This window comes from Panthera onca, chromosome B2 (assembly GCF_046562875.1).
Source record: "Panthera onca isolate mPanOnc1 chromosome B2, mPanOnc1 haplotype 2, whole genome shotgun sequence".
NCBI classification, from domain to species: Eukaryota; Metazoa; Chordata; class Mammalia; order Carnivora; family Felidae; genus Panthera; species Panthera onca.
The window spans coordinates 47001359-47024222 of NC_138343.1; the positions used below are offsets into that span (position 1 = coordinate 47001359).

General features: G+C 37.9%; 1 protein-coding gene across 2 annotated transcripts; it reads right to left on the bottom strand.

Moving 5' to 3' along the window:
- Positions 1–978: 978 nt before the first annotated feature.
- Positions 979–22580, bottom strand: RHAG (Rh associated glycoprotein). Of its 2 annotated transcripts, XM_060615712.3 has the most exons (11): positions 22380–22490; positions 16145–16243; positions 13843–14026; positions 13095–13245; positions 10934–11081; positions 10663–10829; positions 9029–9166; positions 8314–8435; positions 3894–3967; positions 3427–3500; positions 979–1664 (listed from the first exon to the last, which is right to left on the bottom strand). In XM_060615712.3, exons 3-11 carry the CDS (start codon positions 14004–14006, stop codon positions 1632–1634), a joined length of 1071 nt encoding a protein of 356 aa, XP_060471695.1. In that variant the 5' UTR covers positions 14007–14026; positions 16145–16243; positions 22380–22490; the 3' UTR covers positions 979–1631. The 2 variants fall into 2 exon arrangements, with proteins under 2 accessions (XP_060471695.1, XP_060471694.2); XM_060615711.3 differs by lacking the exon at positions 16145–16243 and having other exon boundaries at positions 22380–22580.
- Between the last annotated feature and the right edge of the window lie 284 nt (positions 22581–22864).

The following is a 22864-nucleotide window of genomic DNA, read 5'->3' on the forward strand; positions in this document are numbered from 1 at the left end:
ACTGTTTCCACTTTTCTACTTTCTCTCCAGCTGCTTTTGCGGGGGGCGGGGGGGGGGTGCTTTTCCCGTATTCTCTGCCTCTCCACCCCCCCCTGCCCCCGCACGCAAAAGTGGCTCCCTGCCCTCGGCAGCTTCTCTCTCCCCCAGTTTGCCTCTCAGCGCCGTGTACCTGCTGAATTCTGTGGTTCAGGTTGTGCAGATTGTTGTGTTAATCCTCAGATCAGTTTTCTAGGTGTGCAGGATGGTTTAGTGTTGGTCTGGCTGTATTTCATGGACTCAAGCCACACAAAAAACTTCCATGCTGTTCCGCCATCTTGGCTCCTCCCCTCTGAGTTTTGCCTTTTGATCATCAGGAAATGAGGGGGTCTCTGGACATTGGGTAGTGAAGATGATTCCTTGTGATGATCAGGAAGAGTGGAGATAGTGGACTTTATAACGTAAGCACACTTAAAAAACCCATGTGAAAGAGACTTGGATGTACATTTTGAAAAAGTCACCTAAAATATTTAGGATCTATAAATAAACTATACTATTTGTCCCGTGGAATAAAATATTAATTAATTCACTGTTACTTGTAAGTTTTAAGTTCTAGTACCTAGTAACTGAGGTTTTGTTAATTATGCCAGGGGCTTATTTCCTCCCTGATACTAAGACACATTTTGAGAAGATTCCAGGACTCCAGAAATAGAAGGAAAATCTTAAAAAGCCTATAAAGAAAAATGGTTTTATATGACTATGTAAGTTACCTTTTCTAGAACTTAGTTCTTTAAAAACTACCCTATAATGTGAGACATTAACTTGATTATTTTATAGTAAATATATAGTAATAATTTATTTGAATTGAATATGAATTAAATATGAGGAGAGTGTGTGTGTGTGTGTGTGTGTGTGCTTGTTACTAAAATGAATTCCAAACACCAAAGAAAGGAGAGCCAAAGACAATGTTTTAATTTATAATAAAATAACATTTAATTTATTGGAATTTTATACAAAATAGACTTTGGTCAGATAGCATTTGAGCTCTTGTTGCAAATAGTAAACATGCAAAAGGAATTTAGGACAAGAATTCAAGCAAAGACATAACATTACTAACTAGACTATTTTTAAATCAAGAAAGCACCATCAAAACAATTATATTCTTGCTTTACACAATACTTTTCTTTCATATTTCTTATATAGATTTATTATATATTATATTATTGGCTTCAGTTTTACAATTTTGGGATTGAAGACATAGTATGCATATTAAGAATCTTACATAATCAGAGTGTGTTGATTTCTTTGTAAATTTACCTCTATTGGAAAAAAATATATACAAGAGTATACATGGAATTTCACCCTATACCAACCCACTGGCAGAAGTAGTCTGGGAGTCCTAAAGAGAATCCATTTGAACATCTGTTTCATAAGCCACATCCTTCCAACTAAACAATCATTGAGTATCAAGAGATAGCACCAGTCTGTGTGAAGAATTTTTACAGTGGACATTTGGGGCTCAGGACCTATCCATTCTGTTCAATTTTCTCGTTGGATGCTGCCTTTTAAAAAATTTAAACACGATTCTAGATAATGGAAAAGGAAGCTGGGGCACAGGAGGTGTTTAGTCTTTAGGTTCCGGATGGTTGTGTTTGTCACATGTGCTGATGATTGTCTTGTTTGCTGACCTTGAGGACATTTAAAGAAAACAAGGTTAGGGCACTAATTTCTTTCACTTTGGGCTCTCAGAGGTTAGTACTGAAACAGAGGTATATTCTGTAATTATTATCTAAGCTTACAAAGAATTGGGGATAAAAATTGTTTGCATTGGGGAAAAATAAAAGAACAAAAACATTTATCCCACTCACCCTGACTGCATTCTTTTTCCCAAACCTGTTATCCCTGAAAGTCCCACTGAATACATCAAAATATCTATCACTCTTCAGCTTTGCAGGAAATAATTTGGGGGAAATGTGAATGGAGTAATGAGTAGACACTGGAGGATAGAAGGGAGCTGATGTTTTGTTATTTGTAAATCCTCTCATGAGATTCTTTGACCTTCCATATTCTATCTTCTTTTGACCACTCTTATATATGGTATAGAATCTAATGCCACTGTTCAGGATTCATATTATTTTTATGAGTAGCTTTTTATTGCTCTCAGAGGAGCAAAGAATATTGGCCAACTATATTCTGTCTTTTCTTCATGTCCTTTCTGCTTTGGAAAAGACCATAACTTCTGATTTTATCTGCCTGGACACATTGTCTCAACTTCTCTCTATAAATAGGCAGTTTATCCAATTTTATCAAAAGGATGCCAGACAGACATTTAGGCTTCTGTTGAACAAAACATTCACTAATATAGTCATCACTTACATCCTTAATTAGAACACTGTAGCAGGGAGCAAGATAGCTTTCCTAGATTTGATTCCTGAATTCCATGAGAAAGAAATCAAGAAGCAAAGTCTAAATTTGGTTGATTCTTCCTAAGAGCAGCATTTTGGGAGTCTCAAAAATCCTACTATTAAAGATTTTCAGGCAATTTAACCAATAGTGGAAACCAAAACTCATCTTCCTGGTATCTTATTCAAAATATCAACTTTTGTAAAGAAAAAAGTAAGAAATGTAAACCCCACCATAGTTTTCATTAAACCGTTGGGATAAACTTCAGTTATCCAGGGGCGCCTGGGTGGCTCAGTCTGTTAGGGGTCTGACTTCGGCTCAGGTCATGATCTCGCAGTCAGTGAGTTCGAGCCCTGTGTTGGGCTCTGTGCTGACAGCTCAGAGCCTGGAGCCTGTTTCAGATTCTGTGTCTCCCTCTCTCTCTGACCCTCCCCCGTTCATGCTCTCTCTCTGTCTCAAAAATAAATAAACAGTAAACAAAAAATTTAAAAAAACAAACAAACTTCAGTTATCCAATCATTGGATCATCACATTTAGGAATAAAAACTTGTGTGTGTAAGTCTTCCTAAGAGGGTAAATTCTTGATTTCTTAAAAACAGGTTCCACAATTAAATAATGAAGAAACAACATGAATTTTTTTTTAAGTTATATTAAATCTGGTTGACTTCTTTGTTTGGTAAATGAGACTTCTGCCCAATGTGGAACTTGGACTCACAACCCCTTGATCAAGGGTCACATGCCCTATCCATTGAGGCAGCACGGAACTATGGGAAGGTGAGGGCAGTTAGGGAGAGGGGAAGAGAAGAAAAGGAAACAAACCATAAAAGACTCTTAAGGATAAAGAACAAACTAAGGGTTTTTGCAGGAAGGTGGGTGGGAAATGGGCTAGATGGGTGATGGGCATTAAGGAGAGCACTTGTGATGAGCACTGGGTGTTGTATGTAAGTGATGAATCACTGAATTCTGCTTCTGAAACCAATATTGTACTGTGTGTTAACTACCTCAAGTTTAAATAAATAAAAAAAAAAAAAGAACACTGTTCAGTACCTCCCAATAAACAGAATCATCAAAGAAGTTCCTCTCAGATGGTTGTCCACGGACAATGAACTTGAGAATTAAACCTGTGAGAAGAGGGAGAAAAAAAGTCACATTAGGATGCTGAAGAGGAAAACCTATTTGCATAGGTAATAAAAATAGTGAGATAAGGGGCACCTGGCTGGCTCTACCTGTCAGTAGAGACTCTGAGTCTCAGGATTGTAAGTTTGAGCCCCAGGCTGGGTGTAAAGATTACTGAAAAAAATAAAATCTTAAATTATATATATATATATATATATATATATATATATATATATATATATATATTCTAGTTATACAATCATCCCCTTGAGCTTATATGATTCACGATTACTTTACTGTCAGAGTTTAGAACATTTTCAAATTTACCACTCGATATGCTTATTATCTATTATGCAGACAGAATGAGGTACATGGGAGTGTTTTCTTTTCATCTTAACCTGTGATCAGCCCTCCAACAACTGCCGTTCCGATAGAAGAACCTAGAGCAGCTGCCTGCATGGCCATGGTAGACCTAGGAAGACAAAAGAAAAGAAGAATGTTGTTTTTCCAGGCTACCAACTAGCAAATCTCATTTCCTGAGGGAATGGATGCTAGCCATCTTCAGGCCAGAGGGCAGCATTACACCAGCAAACAAATGTTTGTTACAATTTTTTATTTCCTATTTTCATTTTCTTTGAAATTCTTGAGCAATGTTAAAAAGTCTTTATAAGCACATAAGAAAAATTACCTTTCCCTTTAGGAGGGATGAAAAGATCTAACTTAGAAAGAGTTTAATATTTTCTAAAAATATAGTACCAGGTTTTGATCCTCAATCCAGTTCATTCAACAAATATTTATTGAGTACTCACTCTGTGCCACATTCTCTTTTAGGCACTGAGGATGGAATAATGTACAACACGAGTTTCCATCTTTCCCCACCCCATCCCAAAAGAAACAATTGTAATTAAATTTTAAAAATCAATAATCAGGGGCTCCTGGGTGGTTCAGTGGGTTAAGATCTAACTCTTGGTTTCAGCTCAGGTAATGATCTCATGGTTGGTGAGTTGGAATCCCTCACTGGGCTCAGTGCTGACATCAAGGAGCCTGCTTAGGATTCTCTCTTTCCTTCTATCTCTGTGCTTCCCCTTTTCTTTCTCTCTTTCTCTCTTTCTCTCTCCCTCCCTCCCTCAAAATAAATAAACTAAAAAAAAAATTTTGAAAAAAATCAATAAAATCAGAAAAGTTAATTTTAGCATATATCATAGAGACAACTCATTGAATACAGTAAAAAAAAACAACACAAAAAACTCTGTAAGTCATCTTAGATGTAGTTACCTTAAAATAAAATTAGTAAAAAAAAATACCTCATAATTTTTGGGAATGGAAGAATGTAATAAAAAGCTATTGAAGTGCATAAGGTTGTTATATGAGTAACAAAAGGACTAGGAGTGTGAATACCCTGTTATCACAGTACCCCACAGTTAGCAGGCAATTCATAAATAGCTGTTGAAGGACTGAATGAGTGTTTATGGGAAAGTAAACATTTGGAAAATGAGAGTATCTTGGTGTTTCATCATCATCCAAAGGACAGAAGGCACTAAACTCAGATTTCGTTTTTTCTCTTCATTTGAAGTGTTTAAATTTTTTCTACTATATAAAAAAAAATGACCATTGTAAAAATATGAGACCATTGTAAAAACATGAGAAACCATTAATCCAGAAAATGAAGAAAAAAATTTAATTTCCCTCAAACCTTAGTCACAATAAAAATGTAAAATATAAACATATATTTTTACAAAATGCAATCATGTTGTAATATTGATTTTCCCAGGACACTTGGGCTGCTCAGTCTATTAAGTATCCAACTCTGGATTTCAGCTCAGGTCATGATTTCACAATTCATGGAATCAAGCCCCATGTTGGGCTCCCTTCTGACATCAGTGAGCCTGCTTGGGATTCTTCTCTCCCTCTCACTCTGCCCCTTCCCTGCTCACATGTGTGTGTGAATGCTCTCTCTCTCTCTCAAAATAAATAAATAAACTTAAAAAAAAAATAAAACTGATTTTGCCATTAAATCTTCAGTGCCCTTTGATGTCAGTAAATGTAGACCTGGATCATAATTTCAATTGCTACCAATTACTACACTGTAAAAATGTACTGTAATTATAGCTCTATAGTTTAGATACTTGGGTTGTTTCCAATGTTTCATATTTTTACAAATGCCATGAGAACACATCTTCTTATGAAATGCTTATGAATTTGTCCAATAATTTCCCTAAAATAATTAGAAATGAAATTATTAGTAAAATGAAATTATTAGTAAAAATTTATATACTTCTTAAGGGCTTTTCCAAATAGAAAAATGCATAATTAAAATCCCCATTATTCTACTGTAGCCACCATTCAGTATCATCATTCATTTAATCTTTCACTTTGTAACTGAAAAATTAGTAACTTGTGTTAATTTGCATTTCTTTGATTACTAGTGAGGTTGAATATTTAATATATATTTATTCATTTGATTTTTTTCTTTTGTAAACTGCCTGTTAATTTTATCAGAACTTGCCAAAATCTTTTCCAAGGTATTAAAAAATATTTTTTGATGAAAAGATTTCCAAGATTACATGGGCTTGGAAAATAAACATTAAGAGCATTATTAGAATTAGGCTGCCATAATGTACGCAGATGTCCCTTAAGAATACTTACTTCTGGGACACCTGGGTGGCTCAGTTGGCTAAGCATCCGACTTCAGCTCAGGTCATGATCTCACAGTTCGTGAGTTCGAGCCCCACACCAGGCTCTGTGCTGACAGCATGGACCCTGGAGACTGCTGTGGATTCTGTGTCTCCCTTTCTCTCTGCCCTTACCTCACTCATGCTTGGTCTCTCTCTCTCTCTCTCTCTCTCTCTCTCTCTCTCCCTCTCTCAAAAGTAAATAAACATTAAGAATACTTACTTCTTATTCAATGCTTACCAAGAAACCTGATTTGCATTTTAATATTCTGAATAGAAACATCTGAGTAAATAGTCTTGGGTCTTGGCCAAAATATTTTGTCTGGTGTGTGAGATGTATGTGAATTTCACCCAGGAAAGATGTATGTGGATTTCACCCATGTGAATAGACCTTCCAAGGCTCATCATCCAACCCCTCCGCTTTCCCCTCTCCCCCCACCACCAAATCCCCCTGAGTACGTTGAGAAGTGGTTGCCAAACCTGAATACCAAAGCACTAGACTCTCAACCATGGAACCTTCCCCAAATTTGGCCATCCAGCAAGACCCAGCCTGTGAGAGCCAGATAGTCTTGTTTTATTACATCCATGGAACTGGTACAAGCATGATGCTCAAGAATTCCTTTATGTCTAATCATGAGTGACATCTTAAGAGTGTTTGCAGTGTTTACACACTAGAGCATTTAGGAGTTGAGCTCATGGACTCATGCATTTATTGTGTTTGATTTGCATTAAAATATGTTCACATTTAGTCTCCACAGATGTTAGGTCCTGGAGAGAACTGCAAAAAAATATGGATAATTCTGGGGTTGTTCTCCAAATTTTCAAAAGGGGCAAAAAAAGAAAACAAACAGAAGAAAGGGGTCAACTATACACATGAAAGTAGAAGCAAATTTCTGTTGAGTAGTAAATGTGATTAAACTAATTTTTCAAATATTTATCATTACTGGTCTCAACAGAGTTGAATTTTAATCTGTTAAAATTAAAGAAATTTTTCTTTTCAAATTATTCAGCTCTAGTCAGGAGTCACTTTGATACATTTTCAAACATATTCACCTTATCTTCATGCTTTCAATTGGCTTTAAAAATTGAGCATTTTGATTCTTCCTTACTTAATCTCTGAGTGATCTGGACTGTGTGATCTTCCTACCTGTTTTGCATCAGTAACATTCATATCAAACTGTTCCAATCTTGTTGCCTAAAAGTGACAACTGATGGCTTATGACATCACTTTTACTGTCTTGGATTTGACTGATAATTGTTCTTCCTCCAGCCATTTAAATCCTATGCCCCTTTTGGGAAGAATCTAGGTCTGTTTAGAGTTGAAGAGATCTTAGAGACTAAATACTATGATTCTCTCATTTTATAGAAGAGGAAATTGAGAACCACAGAGGCTGAGTGAGTTGTAAGGCCCCATAATTAGTCAATAGCAAAGCCTGAGCCATATGCCAGTCTTCCTGATTCTCCAGATCCAGCTGCTTTCTACATTATGTGAATTCATTCTTCTATGTGTTGATTATATGAAATGGCAGCTCAGCTCATCACAGATGCCCCCTCCTTCATTTTGGTGAGAGCAACTAAAAGAGCAAGCCTGCTGTATTCTGACTGTGATTATCAAATTGCCAAATATGCTAGAAGACACTTGCCTATGGTAGAAAAATTTAAAATAACACCGTTAAGTAAAAACAACCAACCAACCAACCAACCAATGTTAATAACATTAAGTTAAGACCATCTTCCCTTACAATTCTATTCTCTCAATTGTGTCTCTTTTGCTTCAGTAAGGACAATACTTACGAACTGTGGACTGGATTGGTAAAGTAAAAGCTGTCTCATTACCAGATTCCTCCAAGAGTGAGATAAAACATCAGACCTGGAAAACCTGGGTGGCTCAGTCAGTTAATTGTCTGACTCTTGATTTTGGCTCAGGTCATGATCTCATGGTTCGTGAAGTCAAGTCCCAAGTCAGGCTCTGCACTGACAGCACAGAGTCTGCTTGGGATTCTCTCTCTCCCTCTGTCTGTCTCTCTCTCTGCCCTCCCCTTGCTCACTCTCTCTTTCAAAATAAACAGATAACCAAAACCAAAAGCAAAAAAAAAAAAAAAAATCATCAACCTCAGGGTGCAGGAAAACCCATTCTTTAACTCACGTCTTAGATGCTCCCAAGGCTATCGCCACAATGCTTGCGAGGCCTCCTACCACACCAGGTAAGCCATGCAGGTTATGAACACCACATGTATCATGGATCCTCAGTTTAGTGGTAAAAAATGGCTAAAATTGTAAAAAGAGGAAGTTTTGTTATTTTGTTAGACATACAGAGTTTTATAACTGAAGGCAGTGACAAGGCAGGAAAATGTTACTATAGCCCAGTTTGCCATCCGTATCTAAATCCCACTTAAGTCAAAGAGTCTGAATACATTGGTGGCAAAACTACTCATGTCAGTTTTTAGTAGATGGATTTGAAGTGAGTGATTTCAACTCTTCCTCCTTCCTACCTACTGATATCCAAAATCCCCTTCAAAGGACACAGAGTCCTTCATTATGCAAAAACAAACAAACGTCATCAACCACAAAAACTTGAATGGAACTGCCCTGAGGAAAGTAACACAAGTACTTAACATTCAGTTCACACTAATTTATAAATAATTGATATCAAATTCTTTCCTGGTACACAGAAGAAGTCAGAGGACAGCAGAAACCATTGTACACTGAAATGTGAGTGGTATTTCTGACAGGAAGGGAAATGACCCTGAAATAAGGAGAGATGGTGATGAAAGGAATTTTCCCAGCTTTTCTCTATTGGTGGGATGTCAGAAGATGATGGTTCAGATCAAAGTCTGACTAAGAGCACTTGTCATACTTACAGTCAGGAACTTGAACCCAAGCACAGAGACAATTCCTGCAATGCTCCCAATGATCATAGAACCATACGGGTGGATCTTCATGTCCGCACAGGTGCCCACAGCAACTCCTCCAGCAAGGGTTGCGTTCTGAATGTGAACCTGCATGGAGCACAGACACACGAGTGGAGTGAGCTGAACGAAGGAGACTTCAGAAGGAATGAAGGAATGTATCCAGGGTTGGATGGACTCCACGGCACGTTCTTCAGTTCAAAGGGCTATGGATTCTTTTCTAAAAATAGGGTTCTTTGTAATTACAGAAGGCCTTTCTTCCAAGCAGCTGTTTGATATCTTTCTTGCTGGGGTTCCTTGGTAGTGCCTGAGTGATCTGGTTAGTGAGACAAGTTTGGGGAGGGACTTGAGGAAAAACAAAAAAGGTTGTAGTGGGAGGCTTGGGAGTGTAGTGCAATTATTCTAGCAGTGTTATATCTATTTATTCAGTTTGGGGGATGCATCTGTGGTTATCATGAACCAAAAGAGGTCTGTTGTTGCTGTGTGCTTTGCGGAGTCCATGATATTCCAACACTCAAGGAATATAGAGACACCAAAATGTGCACATTGTACATGAAAGACAACAGCTTTCACACGTGTCACCGTGCTGAGAACCTTTAAATATGGTGGAAAGAGTGACCAATTTCCTTTTACCAGAATTCATCAGAAAGATTATCTTCTCACTGATCTGCCTAAGGAAGAAAGTTCATCAGTGTTTTAAAAGAGCAGGACTGGGCTGTGTGTGTGTGTGTGTTTTCTTTTCTTTTGTTTTTAATTTTCTTTCATTAAACAATTTGTACAGCATTGAAATCCATGTCCTTGGCTATGCCTGAAGAAATTACAATATCCTTTTCTTCCCTGAGGCTGGAAAAGAAGAGCCGCTGATGTGCAGATTACTCCTTGACTGACATTTCTCTAGCTCACAGGTCAAAAACTCAAGAGACCAACTTGGGAGGATCTTAAAAAATGTTTTGTTTTGAAGTAATTTTAGACTCATGTAATAGTTGCAAAAGTACTGCAGTTTCCATATATCCCTCACCCAGTTTCCCCTAATGTTAACATCTTACATAATCATGAAACCAGGAAATTAGCATTGATAGAGTACTATTAAAAGTCTTATTTGAATTTCACCAATATTCCCATTAGTGTCCTTTTCCTTTTCCAGGGTCCTACTCAGGATCCTACCTTGTCATTAGTTGTTGTTCCTTTGAGAGGGACATTTGCAGCTTAGGAAAACAGAATCAACTTGCACCCTCCTCCTCCCTCATTCTCTTTTTCTACTTTTGGCAAGTCCTGTTTCTAAGGAAAATTTTCTAAGACCTTGGAGACAGTCAACTCTATCATTAAAGAAATATGTCTCAAATCTTTGATTTTTGCATGACTATATTCTGTAATAGACTGTCAGTTCCTTGAGGACAGTCTTTTTGATTTGCCACAACACAAATTTGATGAAGAAACAAATGCGTGCTCTTTTCAAAATATTCTGCAAGGTTTGCCGTGTTGTGATTTCCTGCGGCGGCCCAGCAGCGATGCAAACATGACCTGCGCATCCGAGCGATCGTCAACATCACTTAGCGAAACTTCCATGGTGGTTAATCTGCCCTTACCATATCAAGCCTGCCTCTCTTTTCAACAAGGCTGGAAAATGCATAGGCTGTGAGCACACAGGCGACAAGAGAGAAGTATGTATTTACGATGGCCATGTACTGTTTCTCTCCGGTTTCAGCGATGACTGAATTAAAGCTGGGCCAAAACATCCACAGGAAAAGAGTCCCTGCCGGAAACCACAAAAAGGGACATTAATTCTGGAAATGAAAGACAGTCGCAGGGAGGCAGTTTGCCTTGGGAACTGAATCAGGCGAGTCCACCTCTACTCACCAATCATGGCAAACAGATCTGAGTGGTACGCAGACTTCTCCATCTCGTGCCCCTTTCTCAAGCTTGGCTGATACAGGATGCCTGCTACCGCCAAGCCAAAGTATGCCCCAAAAGCATGGATGGTCATTGATGCTCCGATGTCAGAGGCCTGAGGACCAAAACACGCACGTTATTAGAGGTGAGATTGAGTCTCACTTTGGGAGGAAAGTCAATGAAAGGACTGCTTCATTGGTTAAACAATAATTAAAAAAAAATTAAAAGAAAATATAAGTCAAAGAAAGGATAAAACAGGATAATGAAATTAAAAAAAATACAGGCTTTGGAGACACGCAGAACTGACTTTCAATCCTAGGTCAGGTACTTCCTTGCGATGTGGCTTTAGACAAATTACCATATTTCTCTGGATCTCTGCTTCTGTAAAGTGGGAAATATTACCCAGCTAATATAGCTATGGTGAGACTTAGTGAGACCACGTTTGTAAAGTGGTAGGTCTTTGTGGACACTCCATTCATTTTAGGTTACTTCTCCAGGTTAGGGAATTCTTAGTGAAATAACTATGCACTGCACTTGTTTCAAAAAAAAAAACAGAAGGTTTTTGCATTCATTTGACATTACAGTTAAAGCTCATTTCATTGCAATTCAAAGACTTGAAGCTTTAAAAAAGCCTGAGTCTTTCCCATATGTTTTCACTCTGTTATATGATGACATGAAAGCCAGAAAAGGTCCAAGATTCACTTGAAACGATCTATTTAGTTCCCTCTTGAGGACACTGTATGAATTTGACCAAGTTTTCTACATTCTCCTGTTCCTAGAGGGAAAGTTTAGAGTGCCAAACCTGCTGCTTAGCTCTTATTATACTTATTAAGTACAATTAAGGTAGGAAAATGATACACATTTATTAATTTATTAAGACTTTCATAGTTGATAAACTCCTATGTACCTTTTAGGTCCAGTTTAACTGTCACTTCCTCAGAGAGGTCTTCCTTGATTCCACTATCTAAATTAGGTCTTCCAGTTATGTTCTCTCATAGCCCCCTCTACTTATTTTTCATAGCATGTATTGCAATTTATAATAATATTTGTGTATATGTGTATGTGTGTATGCACGTGCCTATAGGTGAGTGGGTCTTGCATGATTATCTATTTGATGTCTGTCTCTCTCACTGGACTGTAAACTCTATAAAGACAGGGACCTTCACTGTTTTTTCTGTCATCACAATCACATGACACCTGGAAAGTTGTCAAAAATATTTTCTGTTGAGAGGGGAGTTGGATGGGGGGGATGGGTTAAATAACTGATGGGGATTAAGAAGAGCATTTGTTGATGAGCACCAGGTGTTGTACAGAAGTGTTGAATCACTATGTTGTATACCTGGAACTAAAATTATACTATATGTTAAACAACTGGAGTTTTGTTTTGTTTTGTTTTGTGGTTTTTGTTTTTGTTGTTTTTATTTTAGGGAGAGAGAGAGAGAGCACGAGCAGGGGAGGGAGCAGAGGGAGGAAAAGAGACAGAGAATCCTAAACAGGTTCCATGCGCAGTGCAAAGCCTGACACAGGGCTTGATTCCATGACCTGAGTCAAAATCAAGAGTCAGATGCTCAACCAACTGAGCCACCCTAACTAACTGGAATTTAAATAAAAATTTAAAAAATTATTTGCTGTTGAATTAAATGTTCAGTACTGGAGAGTGCCCAGAAGTATTCTATTGACTGTTCTTAGGGGGAATCAATGAGCTTTTAAAGGTAGGGGAAAAATTTAGGCTTTAACAAAAGTCTTAGGAAGGGCAAGGTCACCTAGTAGTTGAAATATAAATAGGAATTTATCATTGATAGGAAATATAATGTAATAAATAGAGTTGTGGAGTTAGAAAAATCTGGGTTTAAATCCATATTTGGGACAGTTTTTCAGTATCTGTGATGACTAGTTGTAATTTGTAACAACTAATAATACCCAGGTTATAGTGTGGCGGTGACAGTGAAATGAGGCAATGTTGATGAGACTCCTGGTTTATGATAGGCACTTGAATAAGTGATGGGTGTAATTATACTTGCTGTGCTATCATGCTCACTGATGTTTGTCCCTATGTAGAGTGGACATCCATTAGGTGTAACCAGAACTGATGTCCAAAGCTAGTAAGTATAAATCCTCTAATCCTTACCTCAAATATCTCACCAACCAGATATTCATTGCCAACAAAGGCAGCAATTTCTAGTATTGTCATGGCCAGCATTTGGGTTGGACTTATTTTTCCCAGGACAGCTCCAAAAGAAATCAAGACTGTGGCTGTACTGAGGTCTCCATTTATCATGCTAAGGGAAAAAAGGAAAGAATACATTGAAGAATAAGGCACACCCAACATAAAACTGAGAGTAGGGATTTACTATAGCACCATTTTATCCAGAGTGCAAGCCCTGCTCCCCTACTGCTCCCCATCAGGCACTCCTCCCAGGCACCCTTTCACACACTCCACTTTCCATCTTCCATGCTCTCTAGCTGCTCCAATGTTTCCTTTATTTTGACCTACCTGTTCTTGATCTCACTGAGGTTTTCCTTTATTTTTGTTGATCTGATAAATGAATTACTTTCTACAGTGTTTACCTTTCAAAATGTAAATATAGAAAAGTAGCTAAAGGAGGATTTTGCCCCCTGTAGCTGAGATGGAAGGAATAATGTTTTTATGAAAGGGGATTTCTCTTATCTTTAAAGTCAAACTGGAGAAGATATAGACACGAATGTATGACCCTGCTCAGTACAGCAAGGTGTTGATTCACATCCTAGGATCCCAATATTCTTCTCTTGTCTAAGGGGGACAATGTGCCAGCTGGTTCAGAGGCTTACTGACAAGAGACTAAGCAGAGAAACAATTGCTCTGAAAACACAATTGTTGAAAAATAAGGGATGCTCACTTTTTGATTCCAATGTGAATTTTCTGTCCATGGTTGTGCACGATCCCCCACATAAAAGTGCCCCATTGGAGGCCCAAAGCAGCAATGAGTAGATTGATGCCCACACTACTGAAGCCATAATTTTTCAGGAAGGTCATGAGGAAGCCAAACCCAACAAATATCATTACATGTACATCTTGAAACACTGCAAAAAAAAAAAAAAAAAAAAAAAGTAGCGGAAAAAAACTCTGCGTTAAGGGAGAACTAAGAAAATGTTACATCATGAAATACCGCATTTATTAAATTTTACATCCTCTACGTAAAACACTGCAAAGAGACAGCATTAACTGGGCAGCCAAAGGCTGGGTCTCAGTGCCAGCTTGGCTCCTTACCAATCATGAGACCTTGGGTAACTATTCAAGTTTTTCTTGGAATACTATGTGCTCTCTTACCCGTGTGCCTTTCATCCTCTCCCTGAAGAGTTTTCCATTCCTTTCTACCTGAGGAAAACTTTGCACAGAACAATGCAAACATCACCCCCTCTTGCAGACCTTCCTAGTACTCCCAGGGAAAACTAATATTTCCTCTTCCACACAGCATTCTGTACATACTTCAACTTTAACATTTGACACACTGTGTTAGCATATTTTTGGCATGCATCACCCTGTAAGAGTTCCTTGATGAGGTGTTTATCTCCTGCACCAGATTTTGAGTTTCTTGACTGAAGGGATTAGAACATATTCATTTTTTGCTCTCCAGGATTTGGCATAAAAATCTGCCTATAAGAGGCAATAATGACTAAATGAATGAGCTTCAGTCTCCAATGATCAAATCTGTATAATAGTACCAGATTATTGTTGAAGTCCAGTATGATAATGTCTTTGTTAGCACTTTCTAAGCCAAAGCAAAAAAAAAAAAAAAAAAAATGCTGTATCCTCTCGAGGAGCAAATACTTTACTTAGTGTTTGGAAATGTAAGCTAAGGTCCCCCAGTTCTATTACATGATTGTGTGACCTTGGGCAAGTCACTTACTCTCTTTGAGCTTCAGTATTTTCATCTGCAATACTGAAAAGGCCCTGTTTCACAGAGGAACTCTGTGTGAGATAACCTGTGTGGGAAGGAGTGTGCAGTAGAGCACTATATAAATAAAACATAGGGTCAAAAACAAATAAAACATATGATCAAATATGAGATAGTGGAAACATAGGCTTTTCCCTCAAGAAAGGGATAGCTTCATTAGCGAGACATGCATTTGGTTGAATCCCATGAAATGGAAAATTTTGCATTAAAATTATCAATGAAAATGATTAAATTATTGGCAATTTCTTGTGGTTTAACCTAATGGATACACAAAGCAAACTGAGGTCAAATTGGGCACAAATATAAAAACAGAGAGACAAAAAGAAAACATTTAAATGTTGGATTAATATTAATCATTGTGGCCAGGGGTTTAAGTGAAAATAGGCATGAGAGAGGACATTCCTAAGAAATGTATCTCAGAGGAAACTGATGTTAGAATCCAATTAATTCATCTGAAGGGTGGGCTTAAAATTTGAATCCAGGCCTGACTCCACCAATTCCTCTCTGCATTGAGCACTGTAGGGATTAACAGGAAAATAATGAAGGCAGAGTGTTGGCCTCCCAGGCTCTCAGAGACATGTTACTACCCTTTGGCTCTTTCTACCTCTGTCCTACCATTAGGCTCAGGAGACAGTGTGTTTGAGGTTGGGAGACGATGGCACTCAGGTTTGTCTGCTGTAGGAGATGCTGTGATACGCTGCCCAGATACCTCCTTTAGAAATGGATAACTTATTTTTCCATTTCCCTGGATGTAGGGAGTCCTGCTACATGAGAGTCTTAAGCTCTCAATTCTCTCCGGAAAATATTCTTGTCAAGGTCACAGCCTTTTCCTGGGGTAGCCTGCACCAGAGAGAAGAATGCTGTGCAGTCCTAGTTGGATAAGGCAGATTGATGACTATTTCACCTATGCCAGCGTTTTGGCTGACCACCCTCATCTCATATATACCCAGACAACTTTGGTATTGGGGCTTTACAAGACCTGTTGATGGACAGTGGTCAACTAACATGAACCTGTTTGGTTTTTGAAGTATTAAGTGACCATATCTATTAACTGTGTGCTCAGATGGTTTTTTTCCCCTCAAAGCTTATTCTTGCTTTTCGCCACAAGGGGGCTTAAGAACCTCATCTATTATTTAAGTTGCTATAGAGAGCTCACAAAGTTGTGAAAACTCTTGACAGATCATGATTCTGTATAAAAAGTGTGGATAAGAAAGAGCTATAAACAATTAGGATTATGTATTACCTTTTATCCTGCTCTAAGATTTTGTGGGTGGGGACTGGAGGGAGGGCCATGAGATTAGTTCTATGTTGTAAGAAGGCCATCAAAGGAATAAAGTATTCTCTGTAGAAGAAAAGGAGATTGAACTTTTGTAAAGTCTTCCAACAGGTTTTAAGAATTGCCAAGACTTGTCTGAATCACATATTCTCAGTAGAGTGTGATTTTTGTCTCCCCAGTAAATGTGACAATGTCTGATGTTTTTGTTCTGTTTTACATCCACCTTTATCTTGTGTTAGGATATCTTGCAAGCTCTGATAACTCAACATGTTTAAAATACAACCGATGATTCCAACTCACTTTCTACCACCACTAGCACCAAATGAATGAATCAGATCCCTCCTTTCCTTCTATTTCCTACATATGGCTGTTGCCTCGAATGTCCTTTCCATCCCAAACCCAACACTTCTTTACCTGACAAACTTCTATACACACTTCAAGAACCAGATCGTCTGCTATAACATGGCGCATACCCTCCCTTATTTTATTTTCTTTGCTTATGTGTTTGTTTTGTTATTCTATGTGCTCGCATGCCATTTATTCAAATAGAGTATTGAGCAAGCACTGCCAATAAGGCACTCTTTCAAGAGAAAGTGAATCCAAGTGTGAAGGCAGTAATCATGATGTGGCTAACAGACCCCAGCAGAAAGTCTGGCACCTGTACCTTTTCAGGAAATGCCTCAGATAAGCAGGAATAAATGGATCACTGGTAAGGACCATTGAGAATTTGTCTGACTGGGACCATCAGGACCTTATTCAGAAAAATTGTTTTTCTCGATCAAGTGGTGAAAGTTGTTCAGCTGGCCAATTAGAACTGGTGGCTTTCTTGTTTTGTTTTGTTTTTTAATGGTTAAGGGCTGGCATGGTGTTTGCCAGGCATGTAACTTTTTTTGCTCTTCTAGAGTTCCAGTCCTTGGAACCACTGGGATTATATTCTGAACTCATCTTTTCTGAGAAGAAGGTATCCTTAGGGTGGCATCTTTACTCCCCACCTCCCAAATATTTTAATTTCACATATTTCAAATATTTAGAAAAATAGTACAATGAACATCTATGTACTATTCACCTAGATTTATCAGTTGTTCCTATTTTCTATATTTTTTCTCTCTCTCTCTCATCAGATATATATATATATATATATATATATATATATATATATACATATATATATATATTTTTTTTTTCCTAAGCCATTTGAAAGTAGGATGACATTTTGCCCCCAACCTCTTTAGAATGAGTTTCCTAAATAACCATAACACCATCCTCACATCCAAGAAATATGACATCAATACAATAATATTATCTAATACAGTATCTATATTCAAATTTCCCCAACTGTACCCAAATTGTTCTTTTATAGGATTTTTAACTCATTATCCATTCAACTGTCATTCATTTTTTTTGTTTGTTTGTTTGTCATGTGTCTTTATTTTTCTTTAATTTTGATCGGTTCTCCCACATGCTTTTTATTGGTGGTGTTGTTCTGTCTTTTACATAGAATGTCCCACAATTTGGATTTGTTTGACTGTTTCGCCATAATTAGAATGAGACTAAATATTCTGGGAAGAATATTCTACAGATAGTGCTGTGTACTTCCCATTGTACCACACCTGGTGGTGCATAAATTTTGTCCTATTATTGGTGATGGTAAATTTGACCACGTGGTTAAGACTGTTCTGCCAGATCTCTTCACCATAAATGAACCTTATGCCCTGTAAAGGATAAGTAGTCTGTGGGGCAATTCTTTCAAATGTGTGTTCTCCAGTAACTTTACATAATGGTTCTTGCATTCCTTGAAGAGTCTTGCTGGAATCAATTACTACATTTTTAATTTTAAAATTATAATTTTCTATATCTATTATTCCTTTTGTATTAATTAGTTGGCATTCTTTTGTGAGGAAGAGTTTCCTCTTTCTCCCCCTACCTGCTTTGGGGAATATTTCTATGGGTTCATTGGCTCCTTTATCTTTATTTCAATGAGTTACTATTACCATCTGATTATTATTTTTAACTCTCTGTTTATCCTCAACTTGTCTAGTTGGTGCTGCTTCAAACAGGATCCTGTGTTCTTTTGGCATCCTCCCATTAGCTGTTACACCCTTGGCTTACCTTGTCTTTCTTCACCCTGACCTTGAACCAACAATTTCTCCAGTGCACCTCTGAGTGGGGAATGGTATATAACTACTAGGGTTTGGGTTTTATTTGTGCCCATCGCTTCCAGTCCTTTCCAGTACACAAAAACTATTCAATCAAAGGCAACACATAGGGTTCTACTGGAGGCTGATATCTTACTGTTAGGTTACAAACTACAGACAGTATGTTAATTCAGGAATAGTAACAATTCCAGGTAACACTTAGAGTAACAGCAAGCAATTCTTTAGGAATCATTTACACTGCACAAATTAGTTACTCTTTGCCTATAACATATCTAGATTTGCTGAATCTTTTGGTAATAAATGAACTGAATAGTATCTGAGTAAATATAGAAACAAATTCTTAAATGTAGATTTTTAAAAATAAATCATTGTACTTAATCCATTACTGGTATTGAAATTCATAAAGTAATGTCTAGTGCTGTGTACATCCTTTGTTAGTTTACCTATATCTTCAGTGGTTCCCAAAGCGTGATCTGCAGACATCTGGGGGTTTTGGAGACACTTTTAGGGAATCTGAGAGGTGAAAACTATTTTCATGATAATTATACAGTGTAATTTGCTTTTTTGTGTGTGTGTGTGCTAATATTTCCAGAGAAGGTGAAATAAATATATGTAAAACTACAGGCACTTTAGTCTGGGTGAAAGCAGTGGCATCAAAGTGTGCTGGTTGTCGTGGTATTCTTTTTTATTTTTTTAAAAAAAATTTAATGTTTATTTGTTTTTGATAGACAAAGAGAGACAGAGCATGAGTGGGACAGAGAGAGAGGGAGACACAGAATCTGAAGCAGCCTCCAGGCTCTGAGCTGTCAGCACAGAGCCTGATGTGGGGCTTGAACTCATGAACTCTGAGATCATGACCTGAGCTGAAGTCAGACTCTAACTGACTGAGCTACCCAGGCACCCCTTCTCATTGTATTCTTTTTTTTTTTCAATATATGAAATTTATTGTCAAATTGGTTTCCATACAACACCCAGTGCTCATCCCAAAAGGTGCCCTCCTCAATACTCATCACCCACCTCATGGTGTTCTTAATGACCACTCACTTGCAGGAAAAAAAGTAGGTTTCTTTCTTTCTTTCTTTCTTTCTTTCTTTCTTTCTTTCTTTCTTTCTTTCTTAAGAGAGAGAGAGTGTGTGCAAGTAGGGGAGCAAGGAAGAGGGGGAGAGAGGGAGAGGGAAAGAGAGAGACAGAATCCTAAGCAGGCCATACACTCAGTGGAGCCTGACAGAGGTGGGGGCGGGGGGGTGGAGGACTTGACCCCGACCCTGGCATCATGACCTGAGGTGAAATCAAGAATCAGATGCTCAACTGACTGAGCCACACAGGCACCCCAAAAATGCAGGTTTTAATTACGAATTCTTTTATGAAGCAGCAAAAATTATCAATTTCACTACTGAACTCCTTCTACGTGTCCTTTTCCTATTCTGTAGGAGAGTGTGCTGAAATGCAATTGTACATAAAGCGCTGCTGAGACATGTGGTCATCTCAGGAAAATGGCACTTTTGTTATTGTTTGAGTACCAACTGAATGAGCAATTTTTTTTTTGTGGAACTCTATTTTTACTTGAAATAAAGACTGACATAAACTATGGTTTTTCAGACAGGTATTGACATCGTCTAAAAAATGAGGGGAGGCTGTCCTTTCAGTGAAAAGAATCGACAGTATTTGTTGCCAGGAATACATTTTGACTTAAAAAAAAATTAGAATTTCAGAGTTTGTGTCTGCCACTATGAACTTATCAGCTTCCTGATGTTCTCAAGGGTTTTCTGGTGAGACTGTTGGTGATATTAACAAGTATCCTCTTCTGTTATTATATGATGGAATATGTCCATGTTTGGAATATTTGCATAACTGTGAATCAGTATTTTTCAAATGATTGATGCACACTGTAACAAGATCTCACCTTGGTAAAAGCTCTACTGAAAGTGCAAGAGAGGGGCACCTGGGTGGCTCAGTCGGTTAAGGTTAAGCGTCTGACTTCAGCTCAGGTCATGATCTCAGAGTTCGTGAGTTTAAGCCCCTCTTCGGGCTCTGTGCTGACAGCTCAGAGCGTGGAGCCTGTTTCAGATTCTGTGTCTCCCTCTCTCTGCCTCTCCCCCACTCATGCTGTGTCTCTCTCTGTCTCTCAAAACAAAAAAAAAATTACAAAAAAAAAAAAGTGCAAGAGAGACCAATGGATTTTAATGTAACAGAGTACAAAATGATCATGGACATGGCTTTAATGTCCCATAGATATTAAAGATGTGTGTCTGCAGAATCTCTAATAAAATGTTGACAGGCCTCAAAGGGCCTTCTCCTTAAACTCTCCTGTTCTCTGCTCTGTCTATATGTTAACAAGGATTAGCAGACAGTCACAGTAGAACTTCACTCCTTGTCAAATTATTTGCTTCAGCAGTGTGACCAATACCTTGCCAGGAGCCATGAAGGCCAAAAAATCATAGAGTGTAGCTTGTTTCTCAAATGAGTGTCTATGGAGTCATTCAGGACATGAAACATGATATTCAGATGTGCCACAGACTTCCGTGGCTGTGCCTTGGGATGGGCTGTGTGACACCATGTATTGCCCCACTATGCAGAAAAGCATAGCAGGATGCAAGCGATGAATAAACTCATATCTAATTGACTTTACTTAAAATATAAATTAATATTCTGCTTCACCTATTTGTGAAAAACTCATAACTTTTGCCACACTGCATCTGAGAACTGTTGTAACACACGTTGAGTTCCTCATGCAGAAGCAGAGCCTTCCCCATACTGGAATCCCCCCACTTGGTGCAATTCATACAGTACAAGGCAGGTACCCCCAAGGGTCTGACTTGAACATTTCTTAATAAGTGAATGTTAAATAATCTTCTCTCTAATGACTTACGCTGTCACCTAAGTTTTGTGTGAGTCAATTTGAAATGTAGGGAAAAATGTAGAAAATGTAGAACAAAAAATATGTATGTATAACCATAATCATGTAGCTTTTAGGGCTATTCCACAAAATATTTTATCCGGCGGTAATATGGCTGAGTCATTTAGCAGTGGTAGGTCATGATGTCTGCATGAGAACACTCCCTGTTATATAAACTTCCTCAAAAAATGTAGCAATGAGGGAATGAATGTCATATGGTCTTTAAAAAGCTTAGATATATGCTATAGAACCTTAATACGCATTGCTACTATTTTAAACATTTAATAAATTAATAAATTTAATCATTAATAAATTAATAAAAAATTTATGTGTGCCTTATTAAAAAAATACAATGTATATAATAGGGATATATTATCACCTCCCTGCCTGGTTAATGATGTAATGAATATGCCTGGCTCATAATAGGCAGTCAGTTAACAGTAGTTATTAACGTTATATTAACTATTTCATAGCCTTCCCCGTCAAACTTGAAACTATATACCTTCTTTTCATCAGCTACCATTCCGGAGGAAGGAAGGATTCTGCTTTTAAAATATGTTAGGTGCTCACACTTTCTTCCCATTGCTAAGGAACAAATTACTTTCCTTTTAGAGCATTATAAAACCCAGAGTACATCCATTTACTTCCTATACCATTGATAATACCACTTCTTATACCTTAGGGCCCCCACATGAAATCCATGTTCCCTTCTCAATACTTCACTTTGTTTCTACTCTCTCCTTGAAAATTACTTTTGACTCTGTTGTTGTGTTGTTTTTTTGTGGGGTGGTGGGTGATATTTTTATACCTCACAAAACTAGGGATCAATTTAAGGGAAAGTTAATGTCATTTAGCAGATGTAGTTAACACAAAAGATTGACCAATTATTTTAATTTTTGCCTTCTTGTGCTGATATTTTAATAGACTCAGATTCTATCCAAACACATTAACTACAGAGACCATTGCCATGGACCAGATACCTCAGCACAAACTTATAATAATACCCTCAGCACTCATAAGTATCATAAATTGAGTTCCAATGTGGCACTCAAGTGGTTACAGAATTCAGAGTTCACATTCTAAGTCCCCCAAATGGGTTCACATTCTAAAAACCCCAAAATGTATAATAAGAAGTAGATTGCCTACTCACGAGAATGTAACTCAAGAAATCTGTCCACTTTTGTTGAGTTGGTGGTGTTAGGTTGCTGGAGATTGATCTGCTCCGTTTCATACTCGACAAAGTATCCAAATAAAATAATCATGGCAACCTCCAAGACGATGGCCACCATAGGGAATTTGAGCTTCATGTTTGTGGAAAAGGACAGAGGCACACTGAGGGCTTCACAGGCTGTGGGAGGTTGATAAGACTGCTCTCTGTGTGGAATCAGGCTGCCTGTTCAACTCACTCCAATGACGTTGCAAGAAAAAAAAATGGGCAAGACTGATGAAAACACCCCCACTTCTTGGGGAGAATTATGGTCTGTAATCAGATTATTCTGAATGCTAGTTTGAATAACATACAATGTAGATTGGAAGAAGCCAGGTGAAGGAAATGATCTATTGCACAGAAGTGTCTAGAATCTTATTTACTTCTTCAGTGCTTATTGTATGGCAGGCACTGAGCTAGGCTCTGTA